This window comes from Gopherus flavomarginatus, chromosome 1 (assembly GCF_025201925.1).
Source record: "Gopherus flavomarginatus isolate rGopFla2 chromosome 1, rGopFla2.mat.asm, whole genome shotgun sequence".
NCBI lineage: Eukaryota > Metazoa > Chordata > Testudines > Testudinidae > Gopherus > Gopherus flavomarginatus.
Window position 1 is genome coordinate 362,730,444 of NC_066617.1, and position 27,656 is coordinate 362,758,099.

General features: G+C 44.2%; 2 protein-coding genes across 6 annotated transcripts; one reads left to right on the forward strand and one right to left on the reverse strand.

Moving 5' to 3' along the window:
• Positions 1-2,814, reverse strand: LOC127038538 (cytochrome c oxidase assembly factor 4 homolog, mitochondrial). 5 transcript variants are annotated; one of them, XM_050931117.1, is made up of 3 exons: positions 1,472-1,671; positions 1,189-1,332; positions 1-541 (listed from the first exon to the last, which is right to left on the reverse strand). In XM_050931117.1, exon 3 carries the CDS (start codon positions 529-531, stop codon positions 277-279), a length of 255 nt encoding a protein of 84 aa, XP_050787074.1. In that variant the 5' UTR covers positions 532-541; positions 1,189-1,332; positions 1,472-1,671; the 3' UTR covers positions 1-276. The 5 variants fall into 5 exon arrangements, with proteins under 5 accessions (XP_050787074.1, XP_050787082.1, XP_050787104.1 ...); XM_050931125.1 differs by lacking the exons at positions 1,189-1,332; positions 1,472-1,671 and adding an exon at positions 2,726-2,814; XM_050931147.1 differs by lacking the exons at positions 1,189-1,332; positions 1,472-1,671 and adding an exon at positions 1,688-2,005.
• PAAF1 (proteasomal ATPase associated factor 1) lies at positions 2,813-27,610 on the forward strand. The gene is made up of 12 exons (XM_050930726.1): positions 2,813-2,912; positions 4,260-4,300; positions 6,595-6,698; positions 8,068-8,157; positions 12,928-13,026; positions 13,505-13,655; positions 15,138-15,332; positions 16,769-16,860; positions 19,819-19,934; positions 22,182-22,264; positions 23,460-23,542; positions 26,968-27,610. The coding sequence occupies exons 1-12, from the start codon at positions 2,866-2,868 to the stop codon at positions 27,043-27,045; spliced, it is 1,179 nt and encodes a 392-aa protein (XP_050786683.1). The 5' UTR covers positions 2,813-2,865; the 3' UTR covers positions 27,046-27,610.
• The last annotated feature ends 46 nt before the right edge of the window (positions 27,611-27,656 follow it).

The window sequence follows — 27,656 nt, forward strand, 5'->3', positions numbered from 1 at the left end:
TAGGAACAATGAATTCATTTATTTTTTCACCAGAAAATTTAAAATAAAATTTTACTTGATATTTCCACTATAAAAAATATTCAGTGACATCATCAGCAAAGTCACCCCCATCCTGATTACTATGATCAGTCCCCTTAATACACGTGCCAAGTCCCAAGAGGGAGTAGGTTTTATCCCTCTTTGATTCAGCAGGATACTTCTCAGAAGTTAAATTCTCCACGCTCTGGCTGAGTTAGACTCTTGGATCTCTTTAGCTTCAAGCTTGAGTCTTTTCTATCAGCTCTTGGCCTGGGCTAACATTTGCCTCTTCTGCAGTTCCTCCATTCGTTGCTTCTGATGTTCCTTCATGCAGTCCTTGAAGGCCTGTACCTGCTGCTGACACTTCCTCCAGTCCTGGTGTTCGGCCATGCACTCCTGCACTGCATAATGGAAAGTGGCACAGCCAGTGCGCAAGATCATTTGATCCAAGGGATCCTCCTCGTCTTCTGACTTCTGGCTCCAGTTGTGACCTTGAGGGCTGGGACCAGACATATTGTTGGATCTAAGGAATGTGGGATCAGAAGAGAGTAGTACGGGGGAGGAAAATGTCATTAGAAAACACTTGTCACAAAAACTCAATCATAGGGCTTATGCCACTGGGGAATCATAAATGAGAACTGATGGGGTGGGAGGGGAGAAGAGCCAGTGCAGATACTGTACTCCCAGCCTTCACATTGCATATCTATGTTCGCAGCGTTCCATATTGCCACCCCCACCTTAGCGGGACCTCCCATACTCCTTGTGAATATTTTCCCCTTCTTTAGCATCTTCTAACAAATTCAAATTTTAGAAACATGAAAGATTTTAAGTTTCACTATGATCCTGCAGGGTGTCATTCTACCCACTGAGGCACTGAGCAATAAAGAGCCTGATTTTCAGAGCTACTGAGTAGCCACACATCCCACTGACTTCAGCTTTGAGTTGTGGATGCTCAGCACCTCTGAAAATTCAGCTCAGAAACAATTTGCCCAGGTTACACTGTCAATCCAGGCCAGCTGAACATCAGTGCTGTGCCTTAATCACAAGGCCATTCTTATTAACTATGATGTTGGTGAAGCACATTGACTTAGTCATAGAGCGCAAATGGACACAGGATTGAACCCGATACACTGAAGCCCTATCACAGGCAGCCGCTTAATTTGTAATTACCTCAGAGGAATCCACCAGGTGCCTGTCCAACACTTGTATAAAGTATAACTGGTCACACCAATAAAGTATTATCAATTTGAAATTAACAAGCTCTGACACACTTTATAGCTTATTCCTTTCAGTTGGCTGTGCTGCTCCGAGAAGCTGGAGAATGAAGTGGCAGGGGTCAGGACATAGACTAAAGGGGTGATCTATTCTACTAGCGTATCAGCCCAGTCAGTTCTCCTGGGATGGAAAAAAATCTAACAGGTCTGTTTCCTAAGACTACAGGGTTATGACCTACCTACACAGTATATTCTCCAGTGCTTTGTCCAATTGAACTTCAAATGACTCAAACTATTGGAGTCTCCCTACTTCTCTTGGCAGATTACATAGTATTGCTCTTAGGGCACTACTGTCTTATAGTGTTCCCATTAGCTATGAACCAAAATTCTGCTTTGAACTCATAAGCACAGAACATTTTTTACATGAAAGAAGCTAAAAACAGATCAAAAGTTACTTTGATTTCTCCTTTAGCTGGCTGGCTGATTTTCATGCTCTTAGGTACTCCACATCCCACCACCACTAGAAATACTAATACAGCTCATAACTCTTAAGAGCATCTAGCCCAGTGTCCTGTCTTCCGACAGTGGCCAATGCCAGGTGCCCCAAAGGGAATGAACAGAGCAGGGAATCACCAAGTGATCCATCCCGTTGCCCATTCCCAGCTTCTGGCAAAGAGAGGCTGGGGATATCATCCCTGCCCAGCCTGGCTAATAGCCACTGATGGACCTGCCCTCCACGAACTTGTCTAGTTTCAGCCCCTTGGCCCGGTGTGGAAGTCAGACTGTCTGTGTAACGGCCTTTCCCAGCCCCATGCGCGCACACTGCCACTGAAAAGCGGCCGCTGCTGGGCGGAGACCGGACCAGCGGGTAACAGCGCACGGCGGGGGCACCGCCCAACAGGGGAGCGCTGACACGGGTGGTTCATTCGGGGAGCGCAGCCCAGGGGCCCGGCCGAGGGGGCTCCCAGCCGGACTGTCAGCCCCCCGGGGCGGGGCGGGGCGGGAACTGGGCCCGGAGAGCAGGGCTCCCAGCCGGACTGTCAGCCCCCCGGGGCGGGGCGGGAACGGGGCCCGGAGAGCAGGGCTCCCAGCCGGACTGTCAGCCCCCCGGGGCGGGGCGGGGCGGGAACGGGGCCCGGAGAGCAGGGCTCCCAGCCGGACTGTCAGACCCCCGGGGCGGGGCGGGAACGGGGCCCGGAGAGCAGGGCTCCCAGCCGGACTGTCAGCCCCCCGGGGCGGGGCGGGAACGGGGCCCGGAGAGCAGGGCTCCCAGCCGGACTGTCAGCCCCCCGGGGCGGGGCGGGAACGGGGCCCGGAGAGCAGGGCTCCCAGCCGGACTGTCAGCCCCCCGGGGCGGGGCGGGGCGGGCCTGGCACAGCGCCGAGCCCCCTGCGCGACACCCGCCACAGGAGCCCCAGGGTCTCTCTCCCGCCAGCCGCTCGGCTGGGGGATGCGGGGGGGGGAGGGGGAGGTTGCGAGCAGCCACCGGTCACCTGAGCGCGGCGCGAAACCTTCCCCACTTCCGCCGCCTCGCGGCCCCTTTGAAAGGATTCGGTGGGGAGCCGCTTTCCTATTGGGTGAGCCTCCCCCCGCGCTTCCGGGTCAGGAGGGGCGTTTCCGGGGCCGAGGGAAAATGGCGGCGACGATGCGGATCCAGAGCGACTGGAATCAGGTGCTGAGGTGGGAGCCGCCCCCGAATGACCCTCCCTCCCCGCGCGACCCTCCTTAGAGACCCGCGCCCCCATTTCCCCCGCCCCAGAGCCCCCCGCTCCCGGGGAGCACCCGCCCTGTCCCCGGCAGCAGCGCTCCCTACGCCAGAGCCCCCTGCTCCTGGGGGGAGCCATAGCCCGTCTCCCCCGCTCCTGGGGGGGGGAGCCATAGCCCGTCTCCCCCGCTCCTGGGGGGGGGAGCGAGCCATAGCCCCGCCCCCATCTCCCCCGCTCCTGGGGGGGGAGCCATAGCCCCGCCCCCATCTCCCCCGCTCCTGGGGGGGGAGCCATAGCCCCGCCCCCATCTCCCCCGCTCCTGGGGGGAGCCATAGCCCCGTCTCCCCCGCCCCCGTCTCCCCCGCTCCTGGGGGGAGCCATAGCCCGTCTCCCCCGCCCCCCCCGCCCCCGTCTCCCCCGCTCCTGGGGGGAGCTATAGCCCGTCTCCCCCGCCCCCATCTCCCCCGCTCCTGGGGGGGGAGCCATAGCCCCGTCTCCCCCGCCCCCATGGGGAGCCATAGCCCCGTCTCCCCCGCCCCCGTCTCCCCCGCTCCTGGGGGGGGGAGCCATAGCCCCGTCTCCCCCGCCCCCATGGGGAGCCATATCCCCGTCTCCCCCGCTCCTGGGGGGAGCCATAGCCCCGTCTCCCCCGCCCCTGCGGGGAGCCATAGCCCCGTCTCCCCCGCCCCCGTCTCCCACGCTCCTGTGGGGGGAGCCATAGCCCCGTCTCCCCCGCCCCCGTCTCCCCCGCTCCTGTGGGGGGAGCCATAGCCCCGTCTCCCCCGCTCCTGGGGGGAGCCATAGCCCCGTCTCCCCCGCTCCTGTGGGGGGAGCCATAGCCCCGTCTCCCCTGTCTGCCACGCTCCTGTGGGGGGAGCCATAGCCCCGTCTCCCCCGCCCCCGTCTGCCACGCTCCTGTGGGGGGAGCCATAGCCCCGTCTCCCCCGCCCCCGTCTCCCACGCTCCTGTGGGGGGAGCCATAGCCCCGTCTCCACTGCCCCAGAGCCCCCCGCTCCCGGGGAGCACCTACCCTGCCCCCGGCAGCAACGCTCCCTACGCCAGAGCCCCCCGCTCCTGTGGGGAGCCATAGCTCTGTCTCCCCCGCCCCCATCTCCCCCGCTCCTTGGGGGGGAGCCCACCCTGCCCCTAGGAGTGACACCTCTTACGCCAGAGCCCCCTCTCCTGCAGGGGCAGTGCCCCGCTCCCCTGCCCCACAGCCCCCTTTTCCTTACCCTCCCTCTGTGCTTTCTGGCTGCCCTGCTCCCTCCCCGGTGCTGCTGGTCCTGTCTGTAACTAACAGGCCCTTTGTGCTTCTCTGCAGGAGGAACGAAGGCGAAGCCTGGCTGAGCTGCAGGAGCCCAGGTGAGTGGCGACTCCCCTGCTTCAGAATCACTTCCCTGCCACTGGAAGAGACTTCCTGACCCCGAGTTGAGTAATGCACTTAACATGATGCATCATACATGGAGCTGTGGGTCCATATACGGGGTGAAGCCCTTTACCTGCCCATGAAAAAGGAAATGTGTGGGTGGTGACACCTCTTCCAAGCTCTGTACAACCAGATTTCACCTCTTGCGCTGCCCTACCCTTTGTTCTGTGTTCCTGGAGAGTGGCCCCAAAGGAAGATCGTATACACACCCGGAGTCCTGTGCTGACCCAAGAAAGTCGGAGCTGGGTGTCTACCTGCACACACAAAGCCCTCCCACTCTCCTTCAAGGGAGTTGGGTTGGAGCATGTTTCTGCTGAGCTCTTTAGAATAAATTTTAGAGAGGGAAAAGCCCTGTTACATCAGAGTTTGCAGCCATAGTGTAGTCCTTTTGGTTCATTCAAGGTTCAAACTTACAATTAGTCCGTTGAGTCTGTAGTCTAGGTGTGTACCTGGATTTCTCTTCACTGTTTACTTCTCACATAGCAGCATCTGCAAGTAACACTATCTAGTGGACAAAAACAACGTGGAGTCTGGCGGCACCTTAAAGACTAACAAAGTCTTCATGCAGCTGAAGAAGTTGTTTTTTTACCCACGAAAGCTTATGCCCAAATAAATCTGTTGGTCTTTAAAGTGCCACCGAAGTCCTCGTTGTTTTTGTGGATACAGACTAATACGGCTACCCCTCTGATATTTGACCTAGTGGATAATAACTTGACTTCCATTATACTTGCCTTTGTCACCTCTCATCTGGTCTACAGCAGTACAACATACCTGGACATGAAGCCAGGTAGTACGGAAGGCTATAGTACACTTCCTCATCAACATGGGGCACTGCAAGACCATTGCATCTGTCTTCCACTCTTCACATTTTCTGTCTATAGAATGCGGGATTGAGTACAAGATCTTGGTGTGTATCCTCAAGGTGCTCAAATGGTGTGGGCCTAGGATATCTAAAAGAGCGTAAAGTTCTGGGATGAAGAGAGTGGTCAGCAACTCTTCTGTTTCTTTTACACAAAGGAGCTTTCTACCATAAGAGTGAAGCTCATCTGTTTATGGGGCTGTTTTTTCTCAGGGACTGGTCTCAGATTGTGGAATAAACTCCCCCAGGAACTAAGGACCATCACAAACCTCCCCACCTTCTATTTCAAGTGCAGTGCATGCTGCTTTGATCTGCCATCTCTAACATAAACACACAGCAGCATGTATGATTTATAAGTAAAAAGCCCTAATAAACCACAGCCGTGTACAGCACATGCTTCTCTTTTTGGTAAAAGGAAGTGAGAGAGAATGAGCCACATGTAACAGGTGTTAGTTACATCACTTAATGTGTTCTGGAGAGTGCTCAGCTATGAAGGTGATGAGGAGGGTAATATAAGAACTACATTAGAATAGGATCCTTAAGAATGTTTCTCCTTCCCACCCCATGTTCATATTGCTCTTCCATGAGCACCCTCCAATTTGTCAATATCTTAGTTGGAACATACCCAGAACTGATCATGGTGTTCCAGGTGTGCTCACATTGAGTCTTTATAGAGAACAGCTATTGCCTTATGTGATGCTCCTTCGTTTGCAGCCTGAACTCATAGCCGCCTTGTTGCCACACTTGTCTTATTTGCTGTCAGGCTTCACTCTTGCATCTGAGCATTATCTGTTTTGTGGGTTTCTCCCAGTTTTCCAAGCAGAATCCTGTTTTATTTTTTGCTTGTGTCTAGGCCCTTTTTATTAGGTCATTGTTTACGCTTGTGTCCAGCTCCTCCTAGTTTAATGTCATCTGCAAACTTCAAACCATAGGACATGGTTCCTATCCAAGCTAAAGCGAACCAATTTTTCAAGTAAGTGTTCTATCAGCTATCAACTGCTTTAGTTAAATTAAAATATATCTACAACATTCTTTTCATGTACTAACTTTGTGATTCAAAAAAGCATTTAAACTTGTGAATCCCAAACCTTCCTCTCTGCCTGATAGACAGGGCATATCAATCATGTTCATCAATTTTCTTCCAGATCTATTCAGTGCCTTTGTCCAAATTGAATCTCACTTAGTGATTGAATGTTTAATTAAAAAAAACCCTCATAAAGGAAAATTAAATTTTGGATCTGAATAGGCTGCCTGTGTGTCACTGAAATTGCTGAAAGCCGAAAATAAATACAGGGTTATATTTACATGTGAAGTGTGTAAAATGTTAAATCCGTCATTTTCTCTGATCTTTAATATGTCTTTGTACTGCAGGGAAATCTACTTTGTATGGCAGCCTGACATGCCAGGGAGTAGGCTCAGATGGAATTCCAGAGATCTCAGCCTCTGAAGGATTTTTTGTAAATGAAATAACCAAGGTACTCTTATTTCAGTGTATTTGTATGGTTGAAGGGTCAGCAGGTAGCTAGTACTCAAAATGCTACAGTCATTCAGTAGTGTGATGCCAGCAATACAGTGTGCTCTTCCATGTACTGCGTTATGATCTGAACCTTAGTGTAGAAAGTGCTTAACAATTTGTCCTGATTAGATATGGTAACTGCACCAGTTGAATTTAGTTGCACGTGGTGGGTTTTGGACCAGTGTCTTCTAGACATGAAAAGAGGCCATCAGACTTTTTTCATTTAAAATCTTTAATCTTAAAATAGGATCTTAAAAGTGAACGACCAAGTGCTTTGTCCACTGAGGTGTACTGGCGCTTAGCTACTACTATGAGGAATGCTCTCTAAATATCCTGAAGTTTGGTGGTGTGTGACCAGGCTGTGGATTATGTATCTTTTGTAGCTTGATGGATCTTGATTCCTGGCTGTGGTTGCTGCTGTCCTCCAGTCAGATTAATCTATATTTGAAGCATGCATGGAAAGAAAACCATTTGATGAAAATGCAACTTCATGCTTTAGTAAGAGTCATTCTTCAGGTTTTCCTATAGACTGAAATCACTTTTACTTTACGCACAAATCGGGACTGTCCTTAAATCAGAGCCTGTTGTATCTTCATATGTCAGCAATTGCTTTGCAAAACCACCTACGTGGCTTTATCTGCCATTTTATTGTAAGTATGGATTGGTTAGATACATAACTGCATAAAAACAAAATCTGGAGGCTTTCTCTTATTTCACTGATCCAGATCCAATGTCCACTATTGAGAGGTGCTAGCTGAGGATACTCAACACCTTTCATGATCAAGATTCTAAATTTATTAGGTTTACTAATCAAGAAATATTTTTTTTCCACCAGTTCTACAGATTAAGCCAGGAATCTGAAAATCCAGATGTGCTTTTTCTGCTTTTTATGTCATCAGTGACAAAAATCCACCAACTGGACGTCAGCTGATGTTTCTGGTGCATAAAGTAGGAAAAAATAGTCATAGTGATTTCCAGACTGGCTCAGGCCAGTGGTCCGTCTAGCCCTGTATTTTGTGTCCAACAGTCGCCAGTATTGGCTGTTTCAGAGGAAGGTGCAAGAAATCCTGCTGTAGGCAGTGGTGAGGTAAACTGATCATGTCAGGCATGTTCTCCTGTAACTGACTTGCCTCTGCAATACTAATGGGAACAAACATGTTTTTGAGTCAGTAAAATGAGCAGGTAGGAGGTGAAGGGATAGTAAGGATATATTATTTTTAGGAGATTGGGTGCATGTACAGATGGAAAACAGACATGACTGTAAATGTTGTTATAGTTCTGTACAATTAATTCTAACAACATTGTAATCTTTCCCCCACCTCCTTTAGAAAAGCATACTCGTTTCTTGCCCTCATGAAAATGTTTCCACAAAATTTTTGGCACCATACACAAGCTTTTGCAGAATTCATCAAAAAAGCGTAAGTAATCTTGCTGAGTGATTAGAGATGCATGGAGCTGAATGTTAACATTCTTTGTCTGCAATTTTTGCAGACCAGTTAAGCAAATGGAGTGCTACGTGCCTTTGCATAGAAACTTAGCAACAAACTATTCTAATCAGGTTGGAATTAAGTTAATATTTCCACTTTCTATCTTTAAACTTGATCTCTCCAGTTCATTAAAGGGGTGGTGTATGAAAACAATCCAAAGTAAATTCTGCAATCCTTTGGGAAGCTTAAAAGAGAGATCCCTTTTGTTACATGGAAGAATAGAGTGCTGTTGCATTTTGCTGCCTTTTGTGTTTTTTGGGTCACCTGTAAATCTAATCTAATCGTAGTTAAATTCCATTCAACAGCCCCAAAAAATACATGAAGCAGCCACATATGGTTTTCTTCGTAAAAGTCTCTGGAATCCTTGGTCCCTGGAATCCTTCTCGAGATCCAATTCTACTGTGACAGCTACAATAAACTGGCCAGCTATAATAAAGAAGAAAAAAAAACCCGGAACTTTCCAATGACATAGAACCATCAGATTTTTCACTTTCCCTATTGTTACATTATTTGAGTTTTGTTGTGTATATTAATGCAATGTCATCAGGGCAGGGACCATGTCTTCCTGTACGCTTATTTGTACAGTGCTTGGCACAAAGGGGCTCTGGTCCTAACAGCGGCCCCTGAGTAGAACTACGTTACCTGTAATAGGAAAGTGTTTGCTCTTTGACAACTGGGTGCTTCACCCCTTTGACAGGAGCAGTTCTGTGGATCAGCAGAGTGCAGCTGGATCTACTGCAATGATTCATGAAGTAACTACATCAGTGGCACTACATTCATGCTACACAGTGACCATGCTATCCCATATCCCTTCTTTCAATAACTGGGCTCCAAAAATATCACTTTTGGCCCACTTTCCCATGGAGGCAGCATGGTCTAGTGGTTAAAGGACAAGACTGAATCAGGCAACAAGTATTTGTTTTTTGACTGGACCACAGTTCATATGTGACCATGGGGAAAGTCACTTCACCTCGGTGCCTTGTTTTGTGTGTCAGTAAAAGGGGAGATTGAGATGCTTTATTTGTTATTCTAGTAGCACTCAGAGACCCCAGTGAGAACGGGCCCAATGTGATAGGTCCTGTACAAACATACGGGGTGACACGGTACCTACCCAAAATTTGGGAAGGATGCTCTTCTCCCACAGTCTCCTCTGGCTGGCTCTTGTTTTCTGTTTTCTGCAGTTTAACTACAGTCTCTATTCACTCCAGCCCCAGGGGAAAAATTGGTGAATTAGGGCAGAAATCATTACACCACTAGAGAGTGTGACAGGCTGGGCTAGGGGACTAGTAATAGTATGGAACTCTTCAACTCTAGGTCTCTAATTCAAGTCCAGACCAAGCTTGTCGTGGCAAAGCTGCTGAGCTGGTGGCTGTTTGTCCTAGAGGAAGTGAACTTGACCTTTCTAGGATCCATAGTGTCACTGCTGTACTTAATCCCCTTTTTGGCAGACTCAACAGAGAGGCTAGGGTTGAATAGTTTATGAATATTGAGTTACTTTCACCCTTTAAAGTGTACCCTCCTGTTCCGGGGCGAGGCATGAAGGTGGGGCAGTGTGGGCAAGATCACACTACTGCTGCCTGTACTGTGTCTGCTCTGAGGATAAACAGGACTCCTCACTTTCCTGGGCTTTCAGTCCATCTCCTCACCCCAGCTTTGTTCTTTATTTAAACATAATTCTTATTTTCGTGGGATATTTCTGCGTTTTCATTTGCTCTTCCCCCTCCTCTACTCCCCTATAGTACCTGCACCTCCCTGTTCTGCATTCTGTATTTTGGGGAGCTACTCACATTCTTAAGTGATGCAGCAAAGCTGAATTTGATCTGGGACTTTCATTTTAGCATTGGAAGGGAGCACGTGGCTGGGAAAATCAGTCTTCAGTTTGGCTGATTTTATAACTCTACATAAAGCTTACCCAAAGAAACTAAAAAAGAGTGTGTCCCAAACGAAACCTGTTCTGCCGCAGAAGGGAGAAGAGCAGAAACCTGTCAAGTCTGCGAGGACTTGGCTATGCAGATCTAATTTACTTGTGAGGTGCTTAGATACTGTGGTAATGGGTGCTATAGAAAATGCTGTAGTAGAAGCTGAAAAATAAATGTGCTCTGTCTTTGTAAAAATACAACTTGATGCACAGTATGTCTGGGTAAAGTGTCATTTTCACATCTCTACATCTACACCTCTACCCCAATATAACGTTGTCCTCAGGAGTCAAAAAATCTTACCGTGTTATATCGAACTTGCTTTGATCCGCCGGAGTGTGCAGCCTCGCACCCCCCCCCCCCCAGCACTGCTTTACCGCGTTATAGCTGAATTTGTGTTATCGGGTCGCGTTATATCTGGGTAGAGGTGTATATAGTGAAAGAAAGGGGGGTTGTGTTAAGAGAATCAGATTAGTAATGTCAGCTACAGAAGCAGAGGGGAATGGCTTTTCCTGATTTCCATGAATACATAAGTGTCTTCATCATTTCCCAATGTTTTGTCCCACTGTGCTTTGAATGTTTCTGAATGGTGGTGATGGGCTGCAGATTGCTGGCTCTGGAAAACAGACTGAGGTAAATGTCTATTGTTAGGTAGATGAGTTTCAAGCAGACATAATATAAGCTACAGTTATCACTCCTACCTCTGCATCTGGGTCTGAGTTAACACATGTTACCTTAGCCTGCTTATTGATCCCTTAGTAACATTTCTGTTAGTCAAACGTTAACGCTGTGCCTTTTAGTGTCTGCCTGAGAGTGCTTTGCAATTTCTAATCCTCTCATTACTAGGTAGTGTTTTACTGCTGAGAGGATTGGAATGATCTATGGAGTTATTCTGTTGTCATCTTACATTGCTGTGATCAGATCATGATAAATTACTGTCTGTGATTTGACTTGTGCTTTCAGTGAATAGCCCCAGCCAGCAGAGCTCTTACGTGAATTTTAAATAGTTTTAAACACATAAGTGGTCCACAAATTCACATTTTTGTTTAAAATAGGTAATGGAGTACTGCGGATCTGCAGCCATGTCACCCCTAGCTGTGATCTTGCTTGTCAGAGCTCATGAGCTAAACAGAGTTTGTCCTGGTCATTGCTTGGATAGGAAACCAGGGAAAACATGTGGCAAATCATTAGGTGGCATTCTTCATTCTGAGTTGGTATTGAACTGATGCCACTAGATGAGCTTTTATTTTAGATAAGACATAAAACCTGAGCGCTGACCATTTGTGAGTAGTAAGGATCCCATATCCTTTTCTGTTAGGATGCTGGAGATTAGGCCATACTCAGTGAGAGTTCTAATTTTGAGTAATTATGCTCTGTTTTCCTTCAGCTGAAGATTATTCTTAGTTTTGTCCTTAACTGTTCACTGTTGCTACGATCTGTTACCCAGCTGTCACATTCCACCCCAGGAGCAGCTGTACTTTATCAGTGGGTGAAGTGATGTGATTGCACAAGGCATTACAAAATTACTTCATCCACAACTAAAATGCAACCCCCTTCTGATTAGAAGAAATCTATTTTCCAGATCACAGCAATGATGCACGAATTTGTCTTTCCCTAAAATATTGTGCAAGGATATAAGGCAAATGTTTGCTGTTACAAAAAGTGGTAAATTGTGTGGAGTCAGTTTATCTGCTTAATGAGGATAAAGTCAGGCCCACTAGAATTTAAGGCTGTGGCTGCTGGGTATCTGAGTATTTCAAACCTGATATGTGGCAGGTTTGGATCTGTTTTCCTACGGTTGCAAACACTGCTCATGGCACTGGGATTTAAGCAGAAGAGGCTACACTTAGGTACCATATTGTGTAAGGAAGGGAATATTTTCTAGTAATTAGAGCAAGGGACTGCATCAGGATTCTAGTCTAAGCTCTGCTACTGACTGTGCTATTTTGGGCTGGTTGTGTAATCTCATTACTTCAGTTTCTTATTTGCAAAAAGGGGCTTATTGCTACAGTCTAGAAAAATCCTGGCCCCTGTTCAACCCAGGCTAATGAAAAACTTGGTCTGGCCAACTGAAATGTAATTATTGCTATCCAGACATGCTGCTGACCTACCCTTCAAAATCTACTCCATCTCCATGCCCATGCAGAACTCTGAGCTGAGCCAAAGAAAAAAATAGCAAAGTCTCTGCTTGTAATTTCCACCAAATTGTAAGAAATTGAGGTGGTTCAAGTCAGATAATCCAGTTGGTCAACATGTCTGAATCCTGGGTTCAGGTCAGATCATACCAGCAGCTTGTCCTTGAACGAGAGACATAGAATGTCTGTATAATACACCTTAATCAGGAAACACTCATTTTAGCTATCTGTTCCCTTCTGTCAAGCCCCCTTCCCTCCCAAAAGGGAGACAACCCATTTTTTTTGGTTAGACTAAATGAGAGAGCCAAGATGGTGCTAAACATATTCTTAACATTTATTAATAAGTACTGCTAACATCTGTGAGGCCAGTGTCTGTAGAAGGTCTTGAGAGCCTCATATGAAAGGTGCTTTGTATGTGGAGAGTATTATCGGACCAGAATCGTTCAGCCATGCATGTGAAGTGATTGACTATGATTGCCCAGGTGCTAGGGTGAAATCTGCAATATCTGTCTCTATATAGTGTTAATACTGAATGCTTTGGTTAGCAGGTCTCCTTCAGTGCAAAACTCCTTTGCGGGAGTGAGCAAAAGAAGCATGTGTTTGCAGGATCACATAAAATGCTCATACTATTCGGTGCTGTCTTTCCACAGATAATCTGCATTGATATTTCCAGTGGCGGGGGCCTTGGCGTATCTTCCAGCACTGATGGAACCATGAAAATCTGGCAGGCGGCTAATGGAGAAATAAGAGTAAGAACTTTGGCTCTATCTTTGGGTTCTTCTATGTTTTTTTGGTCTCGGGTTCAGAGATTCTAGTGCCCTGGCCCTAGCTTTGGCTGCTAACTAATGGTGACTGTGCACTGAGGTCTAGTGTGGTTACGGTGTTGTCCTTTGAGTGAGACGACAGCATAAATTTCACTTCTGAGGTCAAAGATCTATTAGACTGTGGCGTAATCTCCCAAGGGAAGTGATGCTCAGAGGCCACGGTGGTGAGTCCCAATATTAGAACATGGAGGGATAGTTAGAAGTGATGGTAGGTACAGCGCAGTTGTTCACTATCTGCTTCTGAACTTATCCCACTGTAGAAAATTGACTGTGTTCATGGGGGATTTGACCATGTCCACGATTTAGGTAGAAACACTGTGCTTTCCTAATACTGAATAACTTAATACAGGATGGCATCAGGGTGATAACAGTGGAACTAGCATACAGTTCTTTGTTTTTCCAGAGACTGTTGGAAGGCCATGTGTATGATGTGAATTGTTGCAGGTTTTTCCCGTCGGGCCTTGTGGTTCTGAGTGGGGGAATGGATGCCCAGCTAAAGATCTGGTCAGCAGAAGATGCCAGCTGCGTAGTAACGTTTAAAGGTCACAAAGGAGGTACACAAACTAGCTTTTAAAATGCTTAATTTGTTGTCTGTATAATTACATCACACCAGAGGGCTGAAGTTCAAGCATCAGCCTATTAGATTTTTGTGCTGTGCGTTAACATTAGATGCTTCAAATATCTTCTTCAGACGCCAAGCATTTGTATATAAAACACAGACAAAAATGGCTGCTATTCTAAACACCTGAAGTTGTTCATGTTGCATTTCAGGTTTTGAATCTGGATAATAGGGGAAAGAAGGGAGAACAGCACAATAGTCTGCTCGGAGTTGTGAACATGGAGCTAGGGTAGCATTTTATTCCTCCTCTGCACAGTTGACAGTCGAACTCCTTGCTGTCCTAAATAGGCTCATATCCCTGGTTATATGCATTACACTGAAAATTCCTTCCGTTATAAATGCTTATTCAGCATTAATCAAGACATTCAGATAATAAAGGTTGTACTGCCGTTGCTTCAGATGATATTTTTCAAATGTCCAGCAATGTTGTAGGTGCCTCATAAAACAAGTAAAGACACTGTTCGTGCCTCATAGCGTGAAGTCTATTTGTCATGCTGAATTTAGGGGAGGATTATTACCCGACAAGAGGGCAGGGGACAGGAATGGCATAAAGCTCTCCCGCCGACAAAGCGCTTATGTCGGTGTAATTTAAGTCACTCAGAGGGCTGGTTTATTCATGCCTCCGAGCGACTTAAGTTAGGCCGACAAAAGCTGTAGGGTACACATAGCCTAAGTGGCATTTATCTGTCCAAATACTTGAGCAAAATATTAATGCAGTATCTTTCTAGTCTCCTGCAGTGAGCCTAGTGTAATTTTCACTTGATCTTTTTGTGTATTTTTAAAACATGCAAAAGGCTTTGCAGATGTATTGCAACAATATTGTAAATTTAATCTGACAGGAAATGTAGCAGAGCTTCAGTGAGAGGAAATCTAGCAGACGTCTGTTGTCTCCAAAATTGACTTCATCCATTATGTGCATAATTGGATCGCAGCAGTCTCAGCAGCTGCAGTCAGCTAGAATAATTACATTTGGTTTTGTCTGGTTGCAGTTGACTTTGGTTTGAAAAATAGTCCTGGCATTTGAACTTGCTGCCTTTGAACATTGCTTCTGTATGCAGACTGTTAATTAAATATTGTAACTATTCAAATATACCTCTTTAAATGTTAGAAACAACAGTGATATAAAATTGTAAGGGAACATTAATTGTAAGGAAACATGCTTTCCACATTGCTGTATCTGGAATAAACAAGAATCACTAACCTGTCCAAATTCATGATGGGGTTATCTAGCTCAGGGCCAGATTCAGTTCTGGTGTAAGCAGATGTTACTCCAGTGGGATTTCACCCAAATGACCTATTGCCTGTGAGATTCCGGTGCATGCTTTCCAGATTTTTAAAGCAAGATAGGTGCCTTTTCCAACCTTGTAGTAACTTCCTTGCTTCTACCCTTCTGAGAGGTTTCTTTGCTTTGGTGTAGGTATCCTGGACACAGCCATTGTGGATCGGGGAAGAAATGTCATTTCCAGTTCTAGAGACGGCACTGCCCGCCTCTGGGATTGTGGGAAATCTGCTTGCCTAGGCGTTGTTGCAGATTGTGGTTCTCCTGTGAATGGCATTGCTCTGGGTATTGCTGACAATACAATAAATCTGGGCTCACCTGAAAATGCACCTAGTAAGTAATATATAGAGGTTTTTCTTTTTCCCTTAAAAAGATGTACAGTTCAGACGTCCCATGTGCAGAGTCTAAGGAAAATACATAACTGCTGTTATGAGAGGGGAATCCTTCATCGCTTGGGCAGCACTTCCATCCTCAGCGGTCTCATCTGACAGCATAAAGTCAAAAGGAAGGGAAGCGGGCCATCAGGGTTGATACCTGGAGTCCTGAGATGCTGAAGAATACAGTTCCTTTTTAAACGATGATATAGACTAAAAGATGTAGCCAATTATTTGACTACACTCCTAGTTCATTCTTAAAAATGTTTGAGACCAAATAACTGAACGTAGCCAAATTTATTGCCTAAAGACAAATCAGTACAGTACGAAGCAAAGCAAACATACATACACCCCTGGGAAGCAGTTCTTATCTTGCAACATGGTTACCCTATACTTGATGATAACCTGTTCTGTTTCATTCCCTCTGAAGCACCTGCCATTGGCCACTGTCAGAAGACAGGATACTGGGCTAGATGGACCTTTCATCTGACCCAGTATGGTCTTTGTTTACACAGAAGCTGTGCTTCAAAGACCGGCATTTCAGCTAATAGTATTTCTAGTACGATTTTACAAGTTACTAAAATCCAGCCCACCAGTTCGTAACAGTTGTTTTGTTCTATACTTTTCTTATCTCTGTTCTAGATACTACACTCCAAATCAGTTGGGTGTAGAGAGGCATCCCAGCCTGTGCTAGGACACACCATTCATGTATCTTAGCTTTGACAGGCTTCCCATTTTCTAATGCCAAAGCTGACTTCAGCTTTGCGAAGTGTAGTGGGATTTCTGACACGGATTAACTGAACTGTAGGGAGAGCATAATACGTTTTAGTTAACATAATTTCCCAACACTTATTTGTGTGTGTATATCTATATATCTGTAACATGTATTATATTCATACTATGTGCATAATATTTGTTAATGTGGTGTATATTACATCTAACATTAATGTATTGGCTAAAATTAGCCGGAGGTTCCATTGGCTGTAGGATCTGTGTGATGATTGGTCCACCCTGCCATTCTTGGCCTTTAGAGGTATGCTTCTGCTCCACAGAGGGGAGCTTTGCCATGAGTTTCAGCAGGATTAAGATTAGACCCTATATAATTGAGGCCTTTGGAAATGAGTGTTGTCTGTTGGTACATGAATCTCCTTGCTTTTCCCTTCCTAGTTAAAAGGGTGTTTTCTTCCCCTTTCCCACCCCAAAAGCATCAGACATTTTGCCAAACCAAATACTGGTCTCAACCTCAAAGGGACCTTCTGGATTTCCATGTAGAAAGAGGTACATCCTATGAGTGTCTGGTAGAGATTTTGGTACAATCAGCATAAGCCTCCCCAATTCTGGTGCTAAGATGCCGTGTAATACTGCCAATGATGTTAACAATTAGAATTTTAACAGGTGAACGAGAAATTGGGACAGAAGGGAAAATCCTGCTGTTGGCTCGGGAAGACAAAAAGCTCCAAGGTGTGGGATTACAGAGCAGGCAGCCGGTAAGGATCTCATGAGACACGTTCGCTACTGTCCATTTAAAACCTCTTGGCACCTTTGACCTATAAGACGAAATGTTAACAAGCATTTGCAATACGCTATTTCTCCTGACGTCATAACATAGAGGTGTGCAATGCACCAGTTAAATATTGGAGCATGCATATGGGGAGTGTGGTGCATTGAAACCAATGCAGCAATTACACATTGAAATGAGGATATGTAACAAATTCATAGATTCTAGGACTGAAAGGGACCTCGAGCGGTCAACAGGTCCAGTCCCCTGCCCTTATGGCAGGACCAAATACTGTCTTGACCATCCCTGATGGACATTTATCTAACCTACTCTTAAATATCTCCAGAGATGGTGATTCCACCACCTCCCAAGGCAATTTATTCCAGTGTTTAACTACCCTGACATTTAGGAACTTTTTCCTAATGTCCAACCTAAATCTCCCTTGCTGCAGTTTAAGCCCATTGCTTCTTTGTTCTATCATTAGAGGCTAAGGTGAACAAGTTTTCTCCCTCCTCCTGATGAAACCCTTTTAGATACCTGAAAACTGCTATCATGTCCCCTATCAGTCTTCTGTTTTCTAAACTAAACAAACCCAATTGTTTCAGCCTTCCTTCGTAGGTCATGTTCTCAAGACCTTTAATCATTCTTGTTGCTCTTCTCTGGACCCTCTCCAATTTCTCCACATCTTTCCATTCAGTATGTAATCATTTCTTTTTCTAAAGGAAATGAAATGCAAACACTGCTTGTAGAAGTTTGCGATTTTTAACTACAAAACTCAGAAAATGTGGCTATTACACCTGTAAATTAAGACACAAATTTAACACTAAAGGGTCAGAGGTGTGGTAGCAGCTATAACTTTGCATTTCTTCCCTTTCGTGTGTTGTGTTCTAGATTTTAATGCAGAGGTTCAAAATGTTCTTTTTATCGTGTCTAATCCCAAAATGCTTTGTAAATTATGCATTTAGCACTGTTGAAATACAGCCTTCTCCAGGGGTGTGGTATCACTGACACAGTATAAAAGTGGAAGGGCAGGGGTGTGGAATTTTTGCCAAGGACCCCAAGGGTCCACCGTAGTTTTACAAAAAGCACAATGGAATTCTTAATGTCCACACACATTTTCCCTTGGATTTTAAGGCCTCCACTTTCAGCTGCCTGGTGATGTTTGGTTTTATGTTGTAATACTAGAAAAATGCCTTAATGGCTTAAGAAAGAAAAACATGGGTACAATCTCTCTAAAAACTGTTGTTCTGTTTGAAAGCCCAATGTAAAATCGGCTTAGCATAATCTTGTTAATTTGCATCCATCTCTTACATTTCTTTTAAAAAAAAAAAATCCTTCATAGAAGGGTTACGTTATTTTTAAAAATTCATTGAGAGAATGTATTTGATCTGACTCCCACCCTCCATGCAATCTGTATGAGATCACTTCAAGCGATGGCTTCTTCTCTGGTCAGCAGCAACAGATTTGTAGTGCGTCTCAGTTTTACAGTAATGTCGGGCTGCCTCAAAATGTCCTTCACTAGAGCTGCCTTATTGAGCATCTGTGCCATCTTACCAGATGGAGACCTGTGGTCTACCAACCAGTACCTTCTGCCTTCCTGTCAACTGTGCATGGTCTGGTCTAACCAGCTGGGAGCCTGGGATTCTCTCTCTTGCGAGACAGGCTTAGAGCAGCCCAGCTGGAATAGGAATAGCAAGTGTGCAGTAATGGCATAGCAGGGCCTATGATAGGGCCTATGCTAGAGCCTCAAGAAGGGGTGGAGGGGGAGCCTAAAGCTTGCTTGTGCCAGAAGCTTGACATGCCAGTAATGACATGTGGAGAAGCAATTGGGAGTAGCTGTGCAAGACTTCTTCATAACAGCTCTATCTACGGAGTGAACAAATAACATCTCCCTTAATGAAATCATAGTTATAATCCCAACTTTAACTCTTCTTTCCAAGGGTTTAAACAGTGGCCTCTGGATGTCAGAATATATCCATAAACCAAGTACTGCTGCCTCAGAGCAAACACTGCCTTAACAGCACCTCTGGTTCTGTCTAGTGACTGGCACGTTAATGTAAGCAGCAAAGGGCTAAAATACCAGTGTACCCCATTAAGCATCCAGAATGGGTTTGTAAGGTCTGATGATATTATCTGGCTTTAAATACTTGTTCTCTTATACACCAGTGACTGTAAATTGAGGCAGTGGATCCTATGCACAAAGTATTAAGACTGGTAGTGATGATCTTGTACAAGTACAATCGCTGGTATTGGGACAGGTATTTGCCTTACACAGTACAGGTTCCTTTCTTGTATAGTATCTCCTGTATGTGCTTTTCCAAAACATGGGCCAGATTTAAATCCTCTTATAAAATGTAAATAGAGGACAGAGACTGAAGAGGTAGAAACACGGGAGAACGATCTGAGTTTGGAAAAGTAATGGAGAGATGGCAAACGCTGTGTTGGGGAAGACTTTTCCACCAGCTGTAACACAGTTGTGCCTGAAACAGAGGGAGGTTGCTGCAAGATTAGCAGGGGCAGGAGTGAGATTTCTAAGCCCTGCAGGGAAGGCTGGAGGAAGACCGTGGAGGGTATTATATGCCCAGTATTGTTCCTGCTGTCTCTGTATGATGTGCTACCTTATCTCTCCAGAGGAACCTCAGCAGTATTAACTACATATATTGCCAATGCTAGTATGACAGGATCATTCCTGGAGGCTTTCTTTGCATTATTGCCTCTGGATGTCTTGGGATGGAGCAAAGAGCTGTTAGCCCCATGTTGCATCTGACAGGTTGCATATAATTGTCTTGTGATAACTCCTGGAAATGACCGTATCCGTGACTTCCCAAATAAATCACTCACTCTCTTTTCCCTAGGATTCCTATTAAGAATAAAGCTGCTGGGTTTTGTCTTTCACGCTACCTGTGAATAAACAGATATTTAAAGTCTTCTCTCCTTTCATTCCCAGGTGTTTCTCTTTGTTGGATCCGATGCATTTAACTGCTGTACCTTCCTCTCAAGCATCTATCTCCTAGCAGGGACTCAGGATGGAAATATATATCAGCTGGATGTGAGAAATACAAAGTGAGTGGCAAGCATGGTGGAGTGTTTAAAGCAGTGAATTCAGTGTTGGTGAAAGGAGCTAAATTGACAACCGTGGTGACTGAAGAGCAGGTACAGCACAAGCGCCAGTAGTGCAGATATCCCTGAGATGCTGGCTTCTATAGTTAGCCACAGACTGGGCGTATCAGCGTCAGTTACAGTTCAGTCTTTTTCTTAGTGCCCTATCTCTGTGCTTCAGGCCGGATCTCTCACTTCTAGCAGGAGTCCCTTCAGAACAACTCGGTTTCTCTGGCCTATTCAGCCCTTGGTATCTCTGCCGAGATGACCAGTGAGGATGCCACTTGTGTTTGTGGTGGTTTTGTTGTAGACTCTTCCACTAGGACTTGGACTGAGACTACAATATGGATTCATTTTATATAGGCTGCTGAGATACCGAAGAATGGAATTTGTCTTGCTTTATGTAGATTTTGGTTTTATGCCGAGTGTGCGCCCCTCCAAAGCTTTGGATACTCTCGACATACACTTAAAATCACAATAATGTAGGAGTTAAATATAAAACTTTTCAAAGCAGCAGCACTTCTTTCTATCACATCATTTTGTCGGCTGTCATACAGCCAGTGCAGCTTTAAAAGCCTTCCACCAGTTGGAAGTCCCATCCCCCATTGCCTCTGACAATGAGCTTAATTCTTTAGGCCTTAGATATAACATGCCTTATAAATGGTGCATTCTGCTTGCAATATGATTCTCCCGTGCCAATTTAGCATTTTTGAATTGATCTGCCCACTGCCAAGTGTTTCCTTTTTCTGAAAGCTCTTAGTCAAGTTTGTACATACAGTGCAGTGATTAACTTTGTTTATATTGGTGCCAAACGCACGTTCCAATTGGGAGGTTGTCAAGATAGTACCTTCGGATGAAGACATGACAGAATTTAGCATTCCATGTCTGAAAAATTCCTTTTCTGTTGTTGGAAAATCTCCAAACTTTCATCTATTTCATGAAGGATAATCTCTTTAAATTCTGTACGGAGGGAATCCTGGTGCATGCCTACAAGCTAACTGGCATTTAGATTCCTTTATATCTTCTGGAATTCCTCTGGAGGAATCATTGCCCTGATCTAGCCACTGAAGGATAAAATATTGAGCTTTGCAGAGTGGATGTGTCTCTGTCTTTCTGGTTTTATCCCTTGTCCATGGTGACTAACCACCAGCTTTCCAATCTCACTGTGTATAATTCATGTGACCCTAATGGTTGTCTGATACGTCTTTAATCACTTTCTTCTCTGTTCTGTTTGCTTGTTCTTTATTATGTTGCATATGGGAGGTGTCCTGATGGGCCTATAACTTTTTGCCTGTTTGGGAATTAACCATGAAAAATAGGTCAAGTTATCTTTAGTAAAGAATGTTCTAAACAGGTGCAAGAAAACCAGACACAAAAACTGGAATTAGTACAACAAAAAAGCCTACTGATATAGCTCAAGGGCTGTGTTGAAGTCAGGTTTGTAAACAAGAAAATGTGGATCCTCAAATTAATGAACCAAAAATGGTGTGTCAGAAAGTAGGCCTAATTGATAGACAAAATGAGGGGTTGGGCTGTTCCACTCATCACTCCCTTTCTGGATATTTGAAGAAAGAAACTTTTTTGAGGAAAAGAGAGAACAGAGGCTACTGAAGCAAGCTTCACCATCATGGCTGCCACCATTTCCTGGGGCCCTGGGTCTTTGTCATGCTAACCCTGAGAGATGTCCTGATCAGACTGAGCCAGAGAGAGGGACCCAGATGACCTTCACTATCACCATAAGCTCCAGCTGAATCCCAGACATCACATGGGATAAAACAGGATCAGAGTTTAACAACACTTCCAGCCCATCTCAACTAAAGTCTCTCTTCGCCAAAGGAGAGTTATTGCCATCTTTGATATCATCTAAGAGACTGTCAGACACAAGGAGTTTTCTTTCTAAAAACTCTTTCCAGCTAAGGAGAAAGGGAACAAGCGATGTTGTTAAAATCAGTCTTATTTAATACTTTACCTTTCAAATGCTTTGACTGTGTTTTTCCTTCTTTTCTTTATCTTTAATAAGAGGGTAAAAGGATATTTAATGGTGTGTTTGCCCTGGTACTAAGAAGGCCGAGGTCTATACCAAACACTGTTTAACGTTAAACAGTGTCCGGGTTATGTTAACAACTTTGGCCCATATATTCCATCTAAATTAATACAAAAGTGGTGTCCTTGATTATAATATTATGACCTTGTTTTTGCTGGTTTTTCTAGGGCTCCAGTTCAGATCATTCATAGATCAGGAGCACCAGTGCTTTGTCTGCTCCCTTATAGAGATGGATTTATCGCCAGCCAAGGTAATACAGGTTACTGAGGCAACAGTGTTTACTTTGCAATGTGGTTACCTTAATCGTCATCCTCGTAAGACACTTTTTTGCACATTTCTCTGGAGTGTGTGGACACGTCCGTTTCTGCTTGTGGTCCCCTGAAGCGGAGAAGAACTGTGTTAAAGGCATTTTATAAAACAAGGGTCTGATTCTCCACTGCCTTGCTCCTTATGGAGTCTTTTACGGCTCTGCAAAATGGGTGTGTGATGCTACTGTTTCCCACCCACTTTGCAGAGGTATAAATCTATACCAGGCTGGTCAGAAGCAGGCCCCCAGTGAATTAGGAGTATGTGGTGAATATGTTCTGACCAAAGACCAGAGCTTTTAGATTGTATTTTTTTTTTTTTTTTTAACCTCTTGACATGTTTCCAGTCTGCTGCTGGAGAGGAACTTGCAAAGGGCTAGCTGGAGCTGCTCTTGTCTCTCCACTTGGATATGTTCACATCCCTCCATATGATCACCCACTGTCTCACTGTGATCATGCAGCTCTGTTTTCTCTGTGAATTCCTGGGTTGTGGTACAGGGTGATAGCTGGCTGTCCAAGTGACATTTTGGGGTACGTCTACACAGGAGCTGGAGATGTAATTTGCAGCTCGAGGAGATATACCTGCACTAGCTTACTAGAAATAGGAGTGTAGCCGCAGGGGTGCGAGCGGCAGGATCATAATCAGGTGGCTAATCCCTCCCACTGTTCACATCCCCATGGCTACGCTTCTGTTTTTAGTGCATTAGCTTGATCAGAGCTAGCATGGACATATCTGCTCGAGCTGGAAATTACATCATTGGAGACCATGTCCACAGCAAATGGGTGACAAGCGACATAATGGGCACAATGTTAATAAGTGTTTCATTAACTTCCTAACATTTCATATTCTTCTGTCATCGTTTCCCATTGGTCTCCCAAAACAACTGACTCTTCCATGAGGTACTCCAGTCTTCTGAGGGTCTGTCTGGACAAACTGCCAGCCCACAACCCCTATTGAAAGGACTCTGTTGGCTTTGTGTAACAAGTGCAGTTCTTCTTCATTCTTATGATTTAAAGCAGTGATGGGGCTGTGATACAGAACGGTTCCTGTATATGCCAATCTGCATCAGTTTGTAGTTGTGAGAATGTCTTATCTTGCAAGCAGTTCTATGTTCCTTATGTGTTTTGTTTTTTATCTAGGTGATGGAACCTGCTTTATTATTCAGCAAGATCTTGATCACGTAATTGACCTCACAGAAGCAGACTGTGACCCTGTATACAAGGTAATGGCTCAGTCTACTTACTATTGGCTGAGTACCAGTGAGGGGGAATAAAGGTGCCACTCTGCAATGACTGCCATTGTCTGGTGGTTTGGCAACCAGCAGAGCTGGCACCTTTTTGAGAAGTGAATTTTTAAATTTACTTTTTGTATTTGAATAATAACACTTTACAAAAACAAATCCTCATGTCATCAGTCTGAGGAACAGTAACATAATTTCTTCTCTCGGATGGGGAAGCCCGAGGCAGAGAGGTTAAGTAACTTGTCCATTGTCAGAGAGAGCTCTGATTAGAACTCAGGGGCTGCTACCTCAGCATTCAGGCCTGTCTATTTTAAAGGGCAATTCTGTTTAGAAAAGGGACTGTAAAAATGGCACAGTTCTTACCCAGCTGAGCTGCCCACTGTGCATATTCCAAACCACATCTGTTGATTTCAGAAATCAGTAAGTTTTTGCTACTCTTTATTCCCATAAACCCTGCTGAGTCAGCGCAGCTCTGGGGGAGAACACTGGATTAGGATCCAGCTCCATACAGCCACAGTGTTGAGGATGATGCTGAGTGCTCCTTGTAACCAGGTTCCGGTTGCAAAGTAGGGCTGTCAAGCGATTAAAAAAATTAATCGCCCGAGTACCGCACTGTTAAGCAATAATAGGATACCATTTATTTAAATATTTTTGGATGTTTTTCTACATTTTCAAATATATAGATTTCAATTACAACACAGAATACAAAGTGTACAGTGCTCACTTTCTATTTATTTTTGACTACAGATATTTGCACTGTAAAAAACCAAAAGAAATAGTATTTCATTCACTTAATACAAGTAGCGTAGTGCAATCTCTATCATGAAAGTTGAACTTACAAATGTAGAATTATGTACAAAAAAATAACTGCATTAAAAATAAAACAATGTAAAACTTTAGAGCCTCCAAATCCACTCAGTCCTACTTCTTGTTCAGTCAATCGCTAAGAAAAAACAATAATGCTGCCCGCTGCTTCTTCAGAGTGTCACCTGAAAGTGAGAACAGGTGTTCGCATGGCACTGTTGTAGCCAGCGTTGCAAGATATTTACATGCCAGATGCACTAGAGATTCATATGTCCTTCATGCTTTAACCACCATTCCAGAGGACGTGTCCATGCTGATGACGGGTTCTGCTCGATAACAATACAAATCAGTGCAGACCGACGCATGTTCATTTTAATCATCTGAGTCAGATGCTTCCAGAAGAAGGTTGATTTTCTTTGTGGTGGTTTGGGTTCTGCAGTTTCCACATCAGTTTTGCTCTTAAGACTTCTGAAAGCATGCTCCACACTTAGTCCCTCTCTTAGATTTTGGAAGGCACTTCAGATTCTTAAATCTTGGGTCGAGTGCTGTAGCCATCTTTAGAAATCTCACATTGGTACCTTCTTTGCATTTTATCAGATCTGCAGCAAAAGTGTTCTTAAAATGAACAACGTGCTGAGTCATCATCTGAGACTGCTATAACATAAAGTATGTGGCAGAATGCAGGTAAAATAGAGCTGGAAACTTACAATTCTTCTGCAAGGAGTTCAGTCACAAATTTAATTAATGCGTTATTTTTTTAACCAGTATCATCAGAATGGAAGCATATCCTCTAGAATTGTGGCCGAAGCATGAAGGGGCATATTAATGTTTATCATATCTAGCGCATAAACACCTTGTATTGCTGGCTACAAAAGTCCCATGTGAACACCCGTTCTCAGTTTCTGGTGATATTGTAAATAAAAAGCAGGCAGCATTATCTCCTATAAATGTAAACAAACTAGTTTGTCTTAGCGATTGGCTGAATGAGAAGTAGGACTGAGTGGACTTGTAGGCTGTAAAGTTTTGCATTGTTTTATTTTTAAGTGCAGTTATGTAACAAAAAAATCTACATTTGTAATTTGCACTTTCACGATAGAGATTGCATTACAGTACTTCTGTGAGGTGAATTAAAAAATACTGTTTTTATCATTTTTACAGTGAAAATATTTGTAATAAAAATACTATAAAGTGAGCAGTGTACATTTTGTATTCTGTGTTGTAATTGAAATCAATATATTTGAAAATGTATAAAAACATCCAAAATATTTAATAAATTTCAATTGGTATTCTGTTTAACAGTGCGATTAAAACTCTGATTTAATCACAATTAATTTTTTTAATCACGATTAATTTTTTTTGAGTTAATCGCATGAGTTAACTGCAGTTAATTTACAGCCCTATTGCAAAGTCATATCTTGCCATCTGTTCAAACAGTATACCCCACTGAAGGCAGCGTAGGCCAGCGTACCCGAGGACAGAGTTTGGCCTGCAGACTTTTAACTGGTGATCTTGGAGCAAAAGAAATCCATCTTCTCTGTCAGATCTGACAGAAAAGCCTGTCTTGTAAATAGTTTGTTTGATTGGTCATCTTTGAAACAATTTCAGAACCCCCCAAAAAAACCTTGTTTCTAAAAGTTGTTGCTGAATGACTATAAAGCTTTTAGCTGTCACGTTATAAACCCCAAGTGCTGTTACACAGTCATTTTTATAATGGCAAATCTGAAGGAAAATGGACATACCTGCTGGACCAAGAAACGTGCCCAAAGTGCTGTTCAACAGGACCACCCACCCTTTACTAATGTGTTGTCTTCCCTCTCACTCCAGTTTTCCTTCAGGGAAAGTGCTGCATTTTCAGCTAAGCCGGTGTTCTATGGCTAGCTTAGGAGCTAATACTTATTCCGAAGGCTGCTGATTTCTTTCCTTCCCATCTCAGAAAATAAAAAAAAATTCAGATGTTCCCATTTCTCTTCAGACTTTTTGCTGACTTCAGTATCTACTATAATGTAACATTTGGGGAAGTTCATGAGCTTCTGTCTGTAGCAAACTGCCCTGTCCATGGTGGTACCAGTAGGATTTCCAATTGTTAACACGGAGATATTAGTGTAAGCAGATCCTTTCAAAATATCCTAATGATCATGCCATTGTAATCCTTTGTGGACCTCATGGGGCATTACCCTTCCAAGAATCTCTGGCATCTCCTTGAAGTCCTAACAATCAAGGGAAAGGTTAAAGGCCATTCACTATATATTTATATTGCGATAGGTCATAGAGATTCCAGTCAGGCATCAGGGTCCCATTGTGCTGAATGCTATCTAAACAGTTGGGGGAGGAGAGGAGGGAGAAGTCCTTGCCTCATATGGGTATGTTTCTATTGTGAGTTGTCAAGCAGCCCCAGCTGGTCTTTCATGTTGCCAGTGGCCATTTATTGTGATTTGTAGGCCTCATGGGAGAGGGGTATTTAAGGATGGATTTAAGAGGACGGGAGTTTTTCGCCACCCCTCTGGAATTGCGTAGGAGAAAGCGCTTGTGGGGAAAAGCAGATAAGGAGGATGATCATGTAAGAGGTTTTCTTTTTAAATAATATTTTCATTTCCCTCTTCTAGGTAGCTACATGGGAGAAACAAATCTATACATGCTGCAGAGATGGGATGGTGAGGAGATACCAGCTTTCTGACCTCTGACCATTTGTGGTGTGTGGAAAACATGAACGAAGAAACAAGGCTAAAGTCTAGCTAGGTTAGAACCTAGGCCATGTAGCACTTCCAAATAAAAGCAATGCTACCTTTCTAGGACTGCACAGTATATATGAAGTGTGTATATATAAGCTTTGAGAACACTGTTGTGATAAAATCTAAGAACAAGGCTGTACATAGAATTCTTGATCTTGTGCTGCTTATTACAACCAAAGTTTAGACCATTCTCTTGCATTAACATTTATAAGCTGCTTACTGGAAGACCCTTTGTGTCTGCAATATATGTACGGAACTGTTTTCAACATTCAGTGAACAATTTTGGTATTTCTAACAAGTCTATGATCTTGGGGCTGGAGAGACGAGATTATGGAGGTGACCATACTGCAGAATTGATTGAAATAAAGGGATTGACTTTTGATCACTCCTTTTCTAGCGAAGTTTGTGCATTTTCAAGACAGTTAATTTAAAAGCAAAACGGCTGTGTCCATGTCACATTCAATACCTCATAACCTTTCTTGTGACTCTTCTACAATAAAAAGTGTGATTTTGTGAATGTAGTGAGCAGCTGTGATTTGATCAAACTGAAATCTCAAATTTAG

Excerpts from the sequence above, each read along its gene's own strand:
- PAAF1 (XM_050930726.1), top strand. The coding sequence starts at position 2,866 with ATGGCGGCGACGATGCGGATCCAGAGCGACTGGAATCAGGTGCTGAG. Across the intron at positions 6,699-8,067 it reads TTGTAAATGAAATAACCAAG|AAAAGCATACTCGTTTCTTG; the intron begins GTACTCTTATTT and ends CACCTCCTTTAG. Across the intron at positions 23,543-26,967 it reads ACTGTGACCCTGTATACAAG|GTAGCTACATGGGAGAAACA; the intron begins GTAATGGCTCAG and ends TCCCTCTTCTAG.
- LOC127038538 (XM_050931125.1), bottom strand. The coding sequence starts at position 531 with ATGTCTGGTCCCAGCCCTCAAGGTCACAACTGGAGCCAGAAGTCAGAA.